Source organism: Rhamphochromis sp. 'chilingali' (assembly GCF_963969265.1).
Source record: "Rhamphochromis sp. 'chilingali' genome assembly, chromosome: 12".
NCBI classification, from domain to species: Eukaryota; Metazoa; Chordata; class Actinopteri; order Cichliformes; family Cichlidae; genus Rhamphochromis; species Rhamphochromis sp. 'chilingali'.
The window spans coordinates 11,036,458-11,053,590 of record NC_137939.1 but is presented as its reverse complement, the minus strand read 5'-3'; the positions used below and the strand labels follow the sequence as shown (position 1 = coordinate 11,053,590).

Below are 17,133 nucleotides of genomic sequence, written 5' to 3'. Positions count from 1 at the left end.
CAACTTATCCACATTTCTTTGCGGACACTCCTGCATGTCACAAATACATTACACAAAGCGCATCTGTGGCTGTGTACCATTCGTGGTGCGTTGGCTCCCTCTACTGGTACGCGCCTCATTCAAATGTCGCCACACATTTAAAATTGCAGGGTGTCTTTACACTGTCATAGCTCCTAGATAGATTTCTTCAGAGCTGAAAATCGCTGTGATTATTCACCATAGCCTGCTTTGTCTTACAGTGAAAGAACGATGTCAACGTATAACATCGTTGGTTACTTTAATTATGTTTGTTTTTTTAAATCAAATCCTACAAAACAGGACCATTGTGACACAAAACCTCTCACACACTAACACAAACTCTTTATACAGATACAGAGCTTTACATGTATAAATAAGGCAGACAAAAATGCATAAAACACAAGCTATCCACAGACTGTCGGTGGACACCATGTCACTTTATTTTGTTTTTATCTTGTTTCTTTTTGGTGTAGCCTCATTAAACAAAATGTTTATAAAAATGACCACTTTTATTATGAATTATTAGGAAATTAATAATTCATTATTAATTATTTATTATGAACACACCTGCCACCCTCAAGTAGAGGTGGCACAGAGGAGGCACTTGGAGTTTCGGTCGAGAAAGTGTCCGTGTGACTGAGTCCTGTCCCAGCTCTGCTTCAAGGTCTGTCGGTCCAGCTTGTTGAGGGTCTGAGAGCAAAGACTGATATCCTGGACCAGCTCTGACAAACTGTCCAGGTCTTGACTCTCCCAGGGGCCAGAGACCTGACAACCTGCAGGTTAAGCAACAAAGAATCATTTTATTTCATATCCATAATTTCCATTTTCCCCCCTATAAATATTTGACATCCAAATGTAGCCTGTTAGCTAGCGTTCAGCAATGTTTTCTGCTCCATAAAATGGAAAATTAATTCACAGCTAATCTTTTTTTTAAATCTTTAAACCACACTTCTATATTGTAATGTCTGTGTGTGTAATCATCATGTAACACCTCTGTGCATACATACTAAATGTTCAAACTTAGAAATGCGTCAAAAGGAAACGCACTGATAGCAAGAAACAAACTGTTGCCAAGTACAACTTTGCACAGGTGATAAAAACATCAAAGAAATCCAAATTGTGAATTAGTGTGAAACGGTGAATCTAAGAATAGCTTTAGAAAAAAAAAGGAACTCCATGGAGTATCTCCAAGTTCAGACATACCTTCGAGGTTTAGAAGTGTCAGTGGTCGACGGGCCTCTCTGACAGACGCCAGGATGTTGTAAAGTCCCACTGATGTAACAGACGGATTTCCTGACAGATTCAGACTCACCAGTGTGGGACACGACGAGAGGCACCTGTGAAATAATAAGAAAAAGTCCAACAGGCCAGTAAAGAGTGACAATTTAAACAAAGGCAAAGCCCCACTAACATGAGTAATAACTGAGCCGTAGAAATGACGCCCTCACACACACACACACACACCTCGCCAAGGTAGCTACACTGCTGTCTGTCAGCCCATTTGCAGCCAGGCTGAGGTGGGTCAGAGAGCACTCGTCCTGCAAAAACACAAAAGTCTTAACCTGATTGCACAATTATATCTTTCGACAATAAATGACATTGCATGATTTTTGCGTGCACACCTGTGACAGGACTTTGGCGAGGTGTTCCAGTGCCGGGTAATCAGCAGGCCCTCTGCAGACAGCTGACAGGTCCACGTGTGGGAGGCAGTGGAGGGGCAGAGTCTTTAACACCAGCTCAAAGCCGGTGGAGCCCAGGGGATTGAGGGACAGGCACACTGCTTTCAAATGGCCTGTGCCTGAACGTTCAGAAGATGTAAAGTTAGTTGCAGTTTTGCTTATGGGTGGGAGTTCAGTGAAGCTTAAGGCTTCAGTCAGCTGCTTGTTAGAGAGTCACCTGTGAGCGCGCTGGCTAGCAGCAGTCGATGCTGCTGAAGGAAATGAGCAGTGAGACCTGCAGAGACCGCTTGGCTAGCACAGGGCAGCAGGACAGCAGACAGGACAGAGACTCAGACACGCCGTCCCCCAGTGGGTTCATACTGAGGTCCAGCTCCTCCAGGCACTTTGAGTGGAAACGAGCAGAAAAAGCAAATGATCACGAGAGCCAATTCTCTCTGACAGATATCATTGATATGAATCAGGTTAGCTTGTTATTAAGATCTAAGGTAGTTATTAAGACCAGAGGTACTTAAATACAGGTTAGATGGTAAACCTGGAGCTGCCACTATTGGCTAGCTGAGGCCCTTACCGGGAATGCAGGTGCACTCTGTCCCTTTAAAGCATTTACAGCCTTCTCCAGGCCGTCCCCTGTAATGCAGTTGGCAGAAATGTCCAGCAGCTGCAGACGAGGCATGGTGAGCGTTGTGGCAATCAGCTCAGGGAGAAGGTCGTCAGACATACGGTTTCCAGAAATTCGCAGCTCCGTGAGGCTGGCCTGAAGTTTTAGGGCACGGAGGAGCGGGCTGAGGGAAGAGGCGGCCAAACCGAGACATTTGGAGTCCTGACACGGAGGAACCCCGGTCCCGAACCTCACATAGCCGGGAGACACGCTTGTTCTCATCTACAGGTAGAAAGAGATGGTACTTCATAACAGAATACAAGAATGCACATGTGTCCGTTTTATAATGCATTTCCTCTGTGTTGCTCACCCACTGCCAGACTTTGACAGGCCTTCTTGTATCGCTCAGGGAGAGGAGGGAGATTCCCACGAGCAAACGTCAGCCAGAACCCACAACACAAACCCATCAGTTATCCTGCACTGGTGCGGGAAAGTGAAGCCAAGGATTCAATCCCAAAAACTGTGATTCCTTCAGTGTCTTCTGGAAGCTGGCTCCAAAAGCAAGTCAGCATCCAGTCTGGTAATAGAAATGGTTCTAATCTTTACAGTTTCTCAGATTGTAGTTTCTCAGGCAGCTTGTTAACATAATCAGCCCTTCACCTTCTTACCAGAATCATACAGTCTAAAACCTGCACGCCTCATCTGGGTAAGAAAGATGAAGTCATTGTGGAAGGACCTAGAACCTCCATTCCTTCTATCAGTGATTTAATGAAAAGACCTCTGTGTCTATGAGAAAGTCTATTTTATGAATTTGGGCCATACTTTGCCTAAGAAAAGGAGTATGCTCACTGGCTGACATGCAAGCTGTTTCACAGTCATAGCTGTCCTCTTGTCACTGTGGGTTGTTTTTTTTTTTTTAAATCCAACCTCACCTCTTCATTTGTGTGCAGGACGGCCAGTAGCTGGTCCTGCGGGGAGAGCAGAGCGCCTTCTTTCTGCAGAGAGAGACGAGGCAGGAGGCCACATTTCTGGTAGTAACGCTGAGCTGCCTGCTCACACAGCCACGACACAGAGCAGGAGTTGGCCTCACTGGGATGCAGAGCAATGACCGGCGATTAAACAGAAATTAAAAACAACAACAACAACAACAACAAAAAAACACTATACCAATCAGATTGAGCAGTACATAAAAATAAATCCCAAACTTAAAACTTTTCACCGACCTTTGTGGAACTGGGATCAGGAAGACGTCTTCCTGAACCCGGACCCTCATTCTGATTGGTGGAGGAAGTGACGTGGGCATAGGAGCAACCAAAGTTTGAGTTGGAGGCTAGAGTAAACAAAATAAAACATTCAAGCACTGTTAAAACATCTGTATTTAATGTCGTCAACTCTTTGTAGAAAGACAAAGCAGAGTCTGTGGAGGGATCAGAAAGTCTAAACATCAGGAAAGTAAAAGTTTGTCAGGTGATGCTACAAAACACCAAGGTATAACTATATATAAGATCCGAAATGGGCGATGTCATCTTTTACTCCTGGACAAAGCCCACGGCATCCAGGCTGCAGAAATATGTAAAAACAGCTCGCCCGTTTTGATCAGCTCGCGCTCATTTACTTCCACATTCATCACTGTTCAAAATGAATCAGAAATGAAGACACATCATCTTCAAGTTATATCCCCTAGTGACACTGAATTATAGTTATTCTCTCACTGAGTGTGCATTTCCTGAATAATTCATGTGTAGTCTCACTCTGACTATCACCTTTTCACACTTGGAGTGACTTATTCACAATCACTGTGTTGTGTGTATTTCCTTAGTTAGTGTTACTCCATCCGTAACTAACAAACAGCAAAAGAGCATTCCACTTCTGACCTAAGCATGGATAAGGAGAGGTGGGGGCGGTGTGTCTGATCTCCAATCGTCATCATCTGCATCCCCAAGCTGTTCTTTCTCTGAGAGAGGCCTCTACTGGACAGGGAGGAAACTGCAGATCCTGAAAGAAAAAGGGCACAACAAGCTAGAAAAGTGGGAAAAGCACGAAAAAGAAAAACCAAACAAACCCAGTCTAATCTGCAGGCCGTGTCCGAGTTCAAATACTTGTTTTGAATTCCAGCTGCAGAAGATAAGGCAGTTTCCTCTACTCTTGGCCCAGATGAGTGTGGTAAAAAGCAAACTTACAAATCAGATGTCCTTGCAGAGCCTTAACTCCATCCTGTACATCCGATATGGACTGAAGCTGTCTGGTGAGGCTTGCTATGAACACCAGCTGCCTGATAATGTTGATGACCCACTCTTTCTGTGAGCCAGCACAGCCTGTGTGTGTGGAGGGATGTCGGAAAAAAACAAAACAAAAAAACAATTAGCCTGAATTAGGACTAGTTGTCATCATTTTTTTTCACATAGCCACGGTTTTTTCTATGGTCTGTTTTTGGGCCATTAATGTAGTTTGGTAACAGCATTATGCTTAAAAATGTTCATCTTTTACTGTTACCTGTTGTGGATCACAAAGTTTAAAACTACTTAAAAACACACACAAACACAACAAAGTAACTCCACCATGTGTCTATCCGGTCTTTAAGTGATGACGTGATCAATCCTACTTCTGGGCCCAAACTACTCTGCGTTTAATAAGGCTGTTGTGTTTTTAACATGTTTTAATGCTTTGTAACTTGTTCTATTTAATCTCAACAAGCCCCTTACAAAAAGTAAGTGATCACTGTCGGCCTCTCTCAGTTTTTATTACAACTATTCATTTTAAAGCTCAGTTTTTAAAACCTTACCATGTAACTACAGCCCAGGCAATGCAGCAGCACATTAATGACTAACCTGTATGTGGATGGATTATCTCAGTTGTTCTCTTGACTGAAATTTGGTCCGTTTACAGCATCCTGCCATGCCACTGCATTTTTCCCTAACCATCGGGAATCTACGGTGGCCCTGAGAGGCCAAACGGACTGCAACTTCAGAAAACACTTGCAAAACATTAACAGTGCAGTGAATCCTGCTTGTTCCGTAATATTCAGGACTGCAAACCGAGCAGCATCACTGACTTTCAGCCTGTTGTGTTTGTGGATATATGACTGACTTTAATTATCCACAAAATCATCAGATTCTCTGTAAGATTAAGGTCGACTATCTGGCGTATAAAGTAAAGGCTTTAAAACAAAGTAAATGCTGAAAGTACAAACATCGCTAATGTCACATAACTTTGCCGGCATGTGGCCAACAGTAATGTTCTAATGTTCCTCATTATTAAACATTAGCACATAAATAAGTGACATATTATTCAGAACTTACTTTTGAAAGTTTACTCTTTGGCCACTCCACTTCTTTGAAGTGTCTCCCAGTCCCAGTGCACTTGTTAGCATGTTTTGGTTCGTGCAACTGGTCCGTCCGGTTATTGTCTCCCCAGAAACATTTCTGTTGTATTTTTTTCCTATTTCCGTTATGTTGTGTGTGCTTTTGCAGCGTTTTTCTTTTTGCAGCATTTTTCTTTTTGCAGCGTTTATCTTTTTGCAGCGTTTTTCTTTTTGCAGCATTTTTCTTTTTGCAAGTGTTTTTCTTTTTGCAGCATTTTTCTTTTTGCAAGTGTTTTCTGAAGTTGCAGTCCGTTTGGCCTCTCAGGGCCACCGTACCTTTGTTTGGCCTGCTAGAATGGTGCCCGGAGGCCACGCCCCCTCCCGTGACATCACGTTCCAAAGCCCTATAGACAATAACACCAAATTTAAAAGAAAGAAGAAGAAAAAAGAATGTTACTGTTACATTTTGTTATGACATCATTATGATGTCATAGTAGTGAATCCATAAGTAGGGGTAAGAATCCCAAACTTTCAGTCAGTTTATTTGCAACACTCAAGATTGCAGCATTCAAAGGTAAACCTGAGAAACATTTTAAAACAGTTGAACCTTTAACACAGTCGCTTCATCAACACTCTAACATGTCTCAGAGTAAACACGGCAAAAGTCAACAAGCTTACGCTGGCTTTACTACAATGGACCACCAAAATCCAGAGCCAAATTCTGAAGAAACACATTTCCAGCTTCCACTCAAGAGGAAGCGAGGCCCGGATTATGCTGCACAGAATTGCAGAAGTCCCGACAGCTGCTCTCCACCAAGGAAAAAGAGACGAATCTGTGAAGAAAAAACTGTGTTGAAAAGACGATACAGTCAGATTTCAAAAGGCAGCAAAAACAACTCTGAGAGCTACTCTCCAGAGAGAAAGAGGATGAGAATAGACACTGAGAAAAAAGAAACAGCAGTGACTCCGAGCATCCAAAAAGGTTCTTCTTCAAGGACTATCCAACTCCAAGTTCAGAAAAAGAACAATATGAACTTGAGTGATACCAAAACCTCTCAAAACACACCAAAAGACAACAAGAGTCCAGAACAAGCAGCAGTGACACAGAGCATCCAGAAAAGTTATGCGCCAAGGACTTTCCAACAACTAGTTGAGAAAATGGACGTTACGACCTCGAGTGATACCATAACCTCTGAAAACACTCCAAAATACAACAAGAGGCCAGAACAAGCAGCAGTGACACAGAGCATCCAGAAAAGTTCTTCGTCAAGGACTATCCAACACGTAGTTGAGAAAATGGACGTTACGACCTCGAGTGATACCATAACCTCTGAAAACACTCCAAAATACAACAAGAGGCCAGAACAAGCAGCAGTGACACAGAGCATCCAGAAAAGTTCTTCGTCAAGGACTATCCAACACGTAGTTGAGAAAATGGACGTTACGACCTCGAGTGATACCATAACCTCTGAAAACACTCCAAAATACAACAAGAGGCCAGAACAAGCAGCAGTGACACAGAGCATCCAGAAAAGTTCTTCGTCAAGGACTATCCAACACGTAGTTGAGAAAATGGACGTTACGACCTCGAGTGATACCATAACCTCTGAAAACACTCCAAAATACAACAAGAGGCCAGAACAAGCAGCAGTGACACAGAGCATCCAGAAAAGTTCTTTGTCAAGGAATATCCGACACGTAGTTGAGAAAATTAACGTTACGACCTCGAGTGATACCATAACCTCTGAAAACACTCCAAAATACAACAAGAGGCCAGAACAAGCAGCAGTGACACAGAGCATCCAGAAAAGTTATGCGCCAAGGACTTTCCAACAACTAGTTGAGAAAATGGACGTTACGACCTCGAGTGATACCATAACCTCTGAAAACACTCCAAAATACAACAAGAGGCCAGAACAAGCAGCAGTGACACAGAGCATCCAGAAAAGTTATGCGCCAAGGACTTTCCAACAACTAGTTGAGAAAATGGACGTTACGACCTCGAGTGATACCATAACCTCTGAAAACACTCCAAAATACAACAAGAGGCCAGAACAAGCAGCAGTGACACAGAGCATCCAGAAAAGTTCTTCGTCAAGGACTATCCAACACGTAGTTGAGAAAATGGACAATATGACCTTGAGTGATACCAAAACCTCTGAAAACACACTGAAAGACAACAAGAGGCCAGAACAAGCAGCAGTGACACAGAGCATCCGAAAAAGTTTTCCGCCAAAGAATATCCAACACCTAGTTAAAACAATGAACGATATGACCTTGGGTGATACCAAAACATCTGAAAACACACTGAAAGACAACAAGAGGCCAGAACAATCAGTAGTGACACAGAGCATCCGAAAAAGTTTTCCGCCAAAGAATATCCAACACGTAGTTAAAACAATGAACGATATGACCTTGGGTGATACCAAAACCTCTGAAAACACACCAAAAGACAACAAGAGGCCAGAACAAGCAGTAGTGACACAGAGCATCCAAAAAAGTCCCTGGTCCAGGACTATCCGACTCCCAGGTCAGAAAACAAACGATACGGCCTTGAGCGATACCAACACCTGTGAAAACACACCGAAAAAGAAAGAGAGCCCAGAAGACCAGAGAGAAACAAACGTGTGGATCATTGGGTCCAGTTACATTAGACGAGCCAAGGGTGAAGCAAAAGAGATTTTCGGAGAAAATTTCGGACTTAATACCAAAGTCCAGTGGTTTGGCAAACGAGGAATGCGCTGGGGGGGAGTCCTTCCTTGTTTTTATAAGGAGCTATCCACACAGAGCCCACCTGACATACTGGTAATCCATGCTGGGGGCAATGATTTGGGACTCTTTTCTGCTTATGAACTTTCTTCTGTCATTGAGAAGGAATTGATGCAATTGCACACAGAGTTCCCCTCAATGACAATTGCATATTCATCCATCAATGAGCGTCAAGTGTGGATATATGGAAATCCAGGCGAAATCAATAAGGACAGGAAGACTGTGAATGCCAGCATTAGAAAGGCTGTCGACCGCTTCGATGGAGTGATTATTGAGCATCCGCACATCAGGTTTTTTGACAACTCCATTTTTTTACACAACGGAGTTCGTTTCTCCAAGAAAGGAAATGAACTGTTTCTGACAAGCATCCGCACGGCCATCCAGAAAAGTCTTCAGTCACGTCACTGAAAACTGACTTGAGACATTTCTTTCACAGTCCAGAAAACCATACGTTGTTCATTTTAGGCAATGTGAGCAACATATAGCTAACGTGTGCTCTCTTTTTTCTTTTCCTCTGCCTCTCACCCCCCAACCAGTCATGACAGATGGCTGCCCCTTTCTTAGCCTGGTTCTGTCAAAGGTTTCTCCCTTTTTATAAGGGAGTTTTTCCTTTCCACCGTTGCCCAGCGCTTGCTATTAAAGGAGATCATTCGATTGTTGGGGTTGATAGTTTAGAATCTAAACTAAACTAATAAACATAAAACATCAGGTGAGGGGTTCACATGGTAAATGGCCTGTATTTATATAGCGCTTTACTAGTCCCTAAGGACCCCAAAGCGCTTTACATATCCAGTCATCCACCCATTCACACACACATTCACACACTGGTGATGGCAAGCTACATTGTAGCCACAGCCACCCTGGGGCGCACTGACAGAGACATAGCATGGAGCACTACAAAAATTACAAATAAAAACATGTAATTGGTGGCAAATCAAAAATAAAATAAAAAAAATTGAAAAATATCTCTTACTGCTCTGTTTATTTCCTTAAATGAACACTTGTACTTTTTGTCATAGAAGAATAAGAATATTAATATAAATATGAACACCAAGGCGTTCCCAGGCCAGCCGAGAGATATAATCTCTCCAGCCTGTCTTGGGTCTGCCCCGGGGCCAAATGCCTAATGGCACCCTTGCCTCCATGGGCACCTTAACTCATCACTTTTGGCGCAGAGAATGTATTTTATGAACTAATATTAGTAGGCTGAAGCCTTTTATTTGAGCTGTGATTGTTTTTGTTATTAAGATACATATTAATATGTTTTTTTAAGGATCAAGATGTGGGTTTGTTTTTCCAGCTTTGTTAACAGTTGTTTTTTCAGAGATCAGATGTCCTCACAGGACAACATATACAAAAATATGATTTTACAGAATATGACGCATTGGTGTGGATTAAACAGTGTAATAGTTTTGATATTTACCTTAAAGAGCAGTAACCTTAATCAATATTGCACAGATAGAGAAAATCAGCAAAGTTATTGGCTTTAGTTTTGATATTTTGCCAGTAAAACAGTTTTATGTCTCCTGAGGTCTTTTCATTGTTTTATTGTTTCTTTTGCTAAAGAAAAATATCCCTGCCATTCCTCATTGTTAGCTAATCATGAATCCATCACTGGATCACACCCAATTGCTAGCACAATAATCATGTTTAAGGTTGTGAGCTGGTGTCTGATTTGTGTTTTCGTTAAATTAAGGCATCATCTGCACAAATGAACCACTTCATCAGAAAACAGAAAACTAAGTGTCTGTCATGGTCCTGAGTCTGTGTTGCCTTATGCTTTTGTTCATTCCGAGTATGTATTCTGCTGTGATTTTGCCATTTGTTAGGTTTCTGTTCTTTACCTGCCTGCTCCCACTTCTGTGTTCCCTCTGTCTGTCCTCGGTGTTATTGTGTCTACTTATGAGTCCGCCTGTCAAGTTCAGTGCCCTGTCTGGTTCTCTGTCCTGTTTTATTCTGAAAGTTCATGTTTCATGTCAGTGTGTTCAGTTTTACCACTCCCCTGTCTCGTTAGCCTAATTTCTCCCAGCTGTGTCTCCCTCCTGTGGCCCATTCCCTGATTACTCCCCGTGTATTTAAGCCCTGTGTTTTCCTGTGCTCTCTGTTGCGTCGTCTGTTTAACTCCATGTCCGTCTGCATAATTCTGTGTAACCTGGTGTTCAGTCTGCGTCTCTCCGCCATCTTTCTTTGTGCATTTTGTTCCTCCTCCCGTGCGTGTTTGGTAGTGATGGGCAGATGAAGCTTCATGAAGCACTGAAGCTTTTCATCCAATTGGTTCACCCCAGTGCAAAGCTTCTTGAAGCTTCATTTGCTCTATTAGGACACCTACTGGACGTAAAAATATTAGTTGGCATGAATTTGAAGAGTGTGGCCTTTTGCACACAGCCTGTAAATGTCAACAACAAAAGGAGTGTGTAAAACATCTATATTGTATTGATGGCAGCATACTGTGTATATTTATACTGGCAGTATGGAAAATGATCATTTGGAAATGCTTAAAATGGAAATGATCATTTACTGTGAGGTGTGGTGTGGTTGGGGGTGTGGACAGTGGTTGTGCTTTTGTAACGTTGAGGTATGGACAGCTACACACTGAGGCTTTGAGCCTCAGTCCTGCCCACGTTTTATTCTGTAAAAACTAAATTTTCACTGCTTTTATGACCTTTTAGTGGGGAGAACATAGCTAGGATTTAATGATTTCACAACTCTTTTGAATCCTTTGTCCTCCACAATGCTAAATGGCTGGGAGTCCTCAATCACCATGCTAACCAGGTCTTCATCTATTGGAGATTGTTCTCCTGAGGAAAGACAATAAAGATAAAGCACAAATATAAATATCACACACGGAACGTATTACAGTTGTATAATATTGTTATATCATTTAGTAACATTACTGCATCCTATATTATCATTGCATTTGATGGCTCACCTGGTCTTGCTCCACAATTGGTGTTCCCCTTATTCTCATGCAAAGCTCTGTAGTGCCTAAGCATGGATGAGGTGTTGTTGTTATATCCCAGCTCCCTGGCACATAGCAAACACTTCACCTTGTACAAAAGTAAAGCCGCTTAACATAAATTGTATTACACCATCATTATTATGAAAATACATCTTCTGTAGAAATTTACATACCTTGTTGGGAGGAATAAAATCAAAATGTTCCCACACAGGGGAGGACATCCTCCTCTTCTTAGCTGGCTCCATTCTCTCCTGACTTTCTCTCCTCACTCTCATAAAACTCCAAACTGTCTCCAAACTCTCACTAACCGCAACTCTCCATCAAACACCCACATTTTGAATGAAGTCTGAGGGGTTTATATTGCTGTCATATCTCGCGACAAAGTTCGAACCACTTCATGAACCAGTCACGTGGTACAGCCGGGCAGCGAGGCTTCGGACGTCATCATTTTCAGCTCTTCCCATAAATGAAGCAAGCCTCGATACGCGCATCGCGGAAACGCCCCCTCAATTACTCGACACAAGCTTCGAAGCCTCGATACAGAACGTCACATCACTAGTGTTTGGTTTAAGTTGAGTTCTTTAGGTTTCCCCAGTTTAGGTTTGTTTGCTCCCCGCTCTGCTCCTCCTGTTTTTGTCACCTTATCACCTCTGTAAATAAACATTCACTCGCACCCCAGCCAGTGCCTGCATTTTGGATCCTTTTCTCAATTCACCACACGACTGCTGCGCAGCCGTGAAAGTGTCTGATGCTAAAATACCACATATGTTCCCTCCTATAACAAAAATTAAAAACTAAGGATTGTTTACAGTATGATATTTTTTATCAGATATGTTCCCATTAGTTTGTGTAGGAATTATTAAACTGCATAGTGACAACCAAAAAACTGGTTCACTCACACCTTAGACCGATGTTGGACAACATGCCTTCCTCTAATGTTAAGTCAGTCTTTGCATTTTTTCCAGGTAACTCCCACAGGCATGACATGATGATTAAAGCTTGGATGTGTAATCTGTCGTGTGTATTATGTGCTCTCCAGCAAGATAAATTCATGTTTTTTTATATAGTTTAACAAAACTGTTTGCAACATAGGGTACAGAGGCCTGTTGATTCAAACAGGTTTGTTTAGATGCACCTTTTTTGAGTGCATGTTTTGTATGATAAGTTTTAATCTAAATAAACACTTTAATTAGTAGCTTTAAATAACAGTCATCATACCCTGCAGAATTAGAGACGGAGCAGCCGGGCTATGTAAAAAGCATCCAAAATGCCGAAAAAGATAAAAAGATTGCATACCTGGAAAGTAAGGTCGCTGACCTGGAACAATACTCCAGGATAAACGACGTCATCATCACTGGGCTCCATATTAAACCCCGGTCATACACTCAGGCGGTGACCGCTGACAGCAACGAGGAACCTGGAGAGCTTGACATTAGCTCCACGGAACAACAGGTGGCTGCTTTCCTGCGGTCCAAAGGGATTGCCCTGGACTGTAACTCTGTCGAAGCATGCCACCCTCTTCCCAGGAGGAACGGCAACATACCGGCTATTATATTAAGGTTTGTAAATCGAAAGCACAAGATTACGCTGCTGAAACAAGGAAGAAAATTAAAAGGATCTAATGTCTTTATCAATGAACATCTAACCAAACACAACGCTGAAATAGCCAAAAAAGCGCGACACCTTAAGAAGCTGGGAAAAATCCAAGGCACTTGGACGACGAACTGCAAAATATTCATTAAACTAAACGGATCACCAGAGGAAGCCAAAGTTCTGACCATTAAAAATATGGCGGATCTCGAAAAATATCAGTGAGCAACACGATCTGGACGGCAAACAAGGTAACAGACAACCACACACTCACTTATGACACACACTGGAAGGAAGAACTCAGATACATCTGGAAGAATCAGCTGCATCAGTCAGACAGTTGCAGAATATGATCAATTGGAACTGAAAACATTTAACTATATGGATCACAATACACACGACTTGGAATATGAAATAGATCCAGACAACAACTTTTTCTCATCTAACAATAACAATTGCTGCTACTATACAAATAAAGACTACAATCAGAGGATTAAAACTGAGAATAAATTATCAATTATCCACTTTAACTGTAGAAGTCTCTATGCTAATTTTAGTCATATCAAAGAATATCTTAACCAGTTTTCACATCCATTTAGTGTCATTGCCTTATCAGAAACTTGGATCAATATGGAAAAAGGAACAGACTTTGAACTGGAGGGTTATGAATTCACATTTATAACTAGGCGAAACAAAGGAGGAGGAGGAGTGGCCTTGTATGTGGACAAATCCTTGAAATTTAATGTGGTGGAAAAGATGACGATGGTGATTGATAATGTACTAGAATGTATTACAGTTGAAATTTGTAAAGAAAAAAGTAAAAATGTAATCATTAGCTGTATATACAGAGCTCCAGGTAGTAGTATTGAGACATTTAAAGACTGGATAGAAGAAACATTTATTGAAATAGCTCGCAAAAAAGTTTTCATTTGTGGAGACTTCAATATTGATTTGCTAAACCCAAATAAACATAAAACCACTGAGGAATTTATAAACACAATGCACTGTATGAATCTATTCCCTAAAATTACTAGACCTACCAGGATTACATCACATTGTGCAACTCTCATAGACAACATTTTTGCAAATGACATTGAAAATAAGACTGTAAGTGGACTCCTGATTAACGACATAAGTGACCATCTTCCAATTTTTACAATCTATGATAGGAATTACAAGATCAATAAAATGGACAGTAAAAAAGAGTACAGACGAGTAAGAACAGAAGAAAGAATGAATGCATTTAAAAAAGATTTATTGAAGGAAAACTGGGGTGAAGTATATCAGGAACAGGACGTTAATAGTGCTTATAATAAATTCCTTAGAATATTTACATTACTGTACAATACCAACTGTCCAATAAAGCAATATAGTAGGAAACAGAAATATATGGACTGTCCATGGATAACAAAAGGTCTGCAAAATGCATGTATAAAGAAAAATGCTCTATACAGAGAGTTCTTAAGAACGAGAACTAAAGATGCTGAAATCAGATACAAAAGATATAAAAATAGGTTAACTAATATACTTAGATTTAGTAAAAAGGAATACTATAAGAAGCAATTAGATATAAATAGAAATAATAATAAAAGATTATGGGAAATCCTGAACAGTGTTATAAAATGTGGGACTGGACAAAAGAACTATCCCAAGTATTTCATTTGTAATGACCATGAAGAATACAATATGGATGTTGTGGCAAATAGTCTCAATGAATTCTTTGTAACTGCTGGACCAAATTTAGCAAGAACAATCACTCATTCTGGGAAAGCACAGGAAAAACCCGATACACTGATTGACAGAAATCCATATTCTATGTTTCTCACAGCCGTTGATGAAAATGAAGTTCTTGAAATTGTCAAAAAATGTAAAAATCACAAATCTTTGGATTGTAATGATATTGATATGATAGTGGTTAAAAGAGTCATTGAGGCTATTATAAAACCATTTACATACATCTGTAATTTATCATTTCAAACTGGTCGATTTCCAGACAGAATGAAAATAGCAAAAGTTATACCTCTATACAAATCTGGAAACAAACACCATTTCACAAACTACAGGCCTGTCTCTTTACTACCTCAATTCTCAAAAGTTCTTGAAAAACTGTTTAAAAACAGACTGGAAAAATTTATAGATAAACATAAACTACTCACTGAGAGTCAGTACGGATTCAGATCAAGCAGATCAACATCATCGGCACTATTAGATTCAATAGAATACATCACAAATTCCATAGACAAAAAGCAATATGTGGCTGGGTTATTCATAGACTTGACAAAGGCATTTGACACTATAGATCATGATATATTAATAAGAAAACTGGAACGTTATGGTGTCAGAGGGGTAGTTTTAGATTGGGTCCGGAGTTATTTAAGTGACAGAAAGCAGTTTGTGAAAATAAATGGTGGTTGCTCCTTATGTATGGACATTGCTTGTGGTGTACCCCAAGGGTCAGTTTTGGGTCCAAAATTCTTCAACTTGTACATTAACGACATCTGTAAAGTGTCCAAAGTATTAAAAATGGTTCTCTTTGCTGACGATACAAACATTTTTTGCTCTGGTGATGATCTGCAGAATTTATTGGAGGATATGACTAATGAAATAAGTAAAGTGAAGTTCTGGCTTGATAAAAACAAATTATCATTAAATTTGAATAAATCTAAACTTATGTTATTTGGAAATAGTAGTTTAAATACAAATGCAAAGATTCAAATAAATGGTGTTGATATTGAAAGAGTCAGTGAAAATAAATTTCTGGGGGTAATAATAGATGAAAAACTTAACTGGAGAGCTCACGTAAGATATATTCATTCCAAAGTATCACGAAGCATTGCAGTACTAAACAAGGCAAAACAGGTATTCGACAGAACATCACTTCATATTCTCTACTGTTCACTGGTTTCACCATACTTAAGCTATTGTGCAGAGGTCTGGGGCAATAACTATAAAACCACATTACATTCACTTTTTACTCTTCAAAAGAAAGCAATTGGAATCATCCACAATGCAGGTTATAGGGAACATACAAACTCACTATTTTTGCAGTCTGAAATATTGAAAATTGACGATATAGTGAAATTCCAAACAGCACAAATTCTATTCAAAGCAAAAAATAAAGAACTGCCAGGTAATATTCAGAGTATGTTTTTTTTGAAAGAAGGAAGTTATAATTTAAGGGGTTTTTGTAACTTCAAAACAATGAAGGTACGTACTACAAGAAAAGGCTTTTGTGTTTCTGTTCAAGGAGTGAAACTATGGAACAAACTGAATATGGAATTAAAGCAATGTCCAAACATAAAACTGTTCAAAAAGAGTTATAAAAATATGATCTTCTCGATCTATAAAGAAAAGGAAAATATTTAAATTAAGTGAATGTCTCTATTTAAAAACAAACAAACAAAAAATTCATGATGTGATATTATAGTATATAGTATATCAGAAATCTGTTCACTATTTTTATTACAAATTATATCAGTAAGGAAGCTGACTAAATATTCACTGATAATTTATGGGACAGGGGTGGGATTAAATAAGTGTATACTTCTTCCCACTCCCTTTCAACATGTAAATTAATCAGAATGTTTTTTTGTATGTAATTTGTATAGTATATTTTTTTTCTCTCATTTCTTTTCTAAATGTACTTGTATATTGTTCACATGTTGAAATAAATTACCAATCAATCAATCAATCAATCAATCAATCAATAAGGGGGCGTGTTCGCAGTCATGTCCAGAGACGCTCCACCACGAGTTACTACTGAGCAGACTCTGGCTCCAAAAGTGGAACATGGCAGCGCCCACAAGCGGGATATTTTGGCTTCATTTTCGCAGAATGGGAGGAAGTGCTGTCAGCATCCAGTCTGGTAATAGAAATGGTTCTAATCTTTACAGTTTCTCAGATTGTAGTTTCTCAGGCAGCTTGTTAACATAATCAGCCCTTCACCTTCTTACCAGAATCATACAGTCTAAAACCTGCACGCCTCATCTGGGTAAGAAAGATGAAGTCATTGTGGAAGGACCTAGAACCTCCATTCCTTCTATCAGTGATTTAATGAAAAGACCTCTGTGTCTATGAGAAAGTCTATTTTATGAATTTGGGCCATACTTTGCCTAAGAAAAGGAGTATGCTCACTGGCTGACATGCAAGCTGTTTCACAGTCATAGCCGTCCTCTTGTCACTGTGGGGTTTTTTTTTTTTTTTAATCCAACCTCACCTC

At 40.2% G+C, this 17,133-nt stretch overlaps 1 protein-coding gene across 1 annotated transcript; it reads right to left on the bottom strand.

Moving 5' to 3' along the window:
• Nucleotides 1-1,454: 1,454 nt before the first annotated feature.
• Nucleotides 1,455-5,544, bottom strand: LOC308407187 (tonsoku-like protein). The gene is made up of 9 exons (XM_080898705.1): nucleotides 5,124-5,544; nucleotides 4,476-4,610; nucleotides 4,170-4,290; nucleotides 3,519-3,625; nucleotides 3,228-3,384; nucleotides 2,266-2,577; nucleotides 1,915-2,079; nucleotides 1,641-1,816; nucleotides 1,455-1,556 (listed from the first exon to the last, which is right to left on the bottom strand). Exons 4-7 carry the CDS (start codon nucleotides 3,596-3,598, stop codon nucleotides 1,930-1,932), a joined length of 699 nt encoding a protein of 232 aa, XP_080754831.1. The 5' UTR covers nucleotides 3,599-3,625; nucleotides 4,170-4,290; nucleotides 4,476-4,610; nucleotides 5,124-5,544; the 3' UTR covers nucleotides 1,455-1,556; nucleotides 1,641-1,816; nucleotides 1,915-1,929.
• Between the last annotated feature and the right edge of the window lie 11,589 nt (nucleotides 5,545-17,133).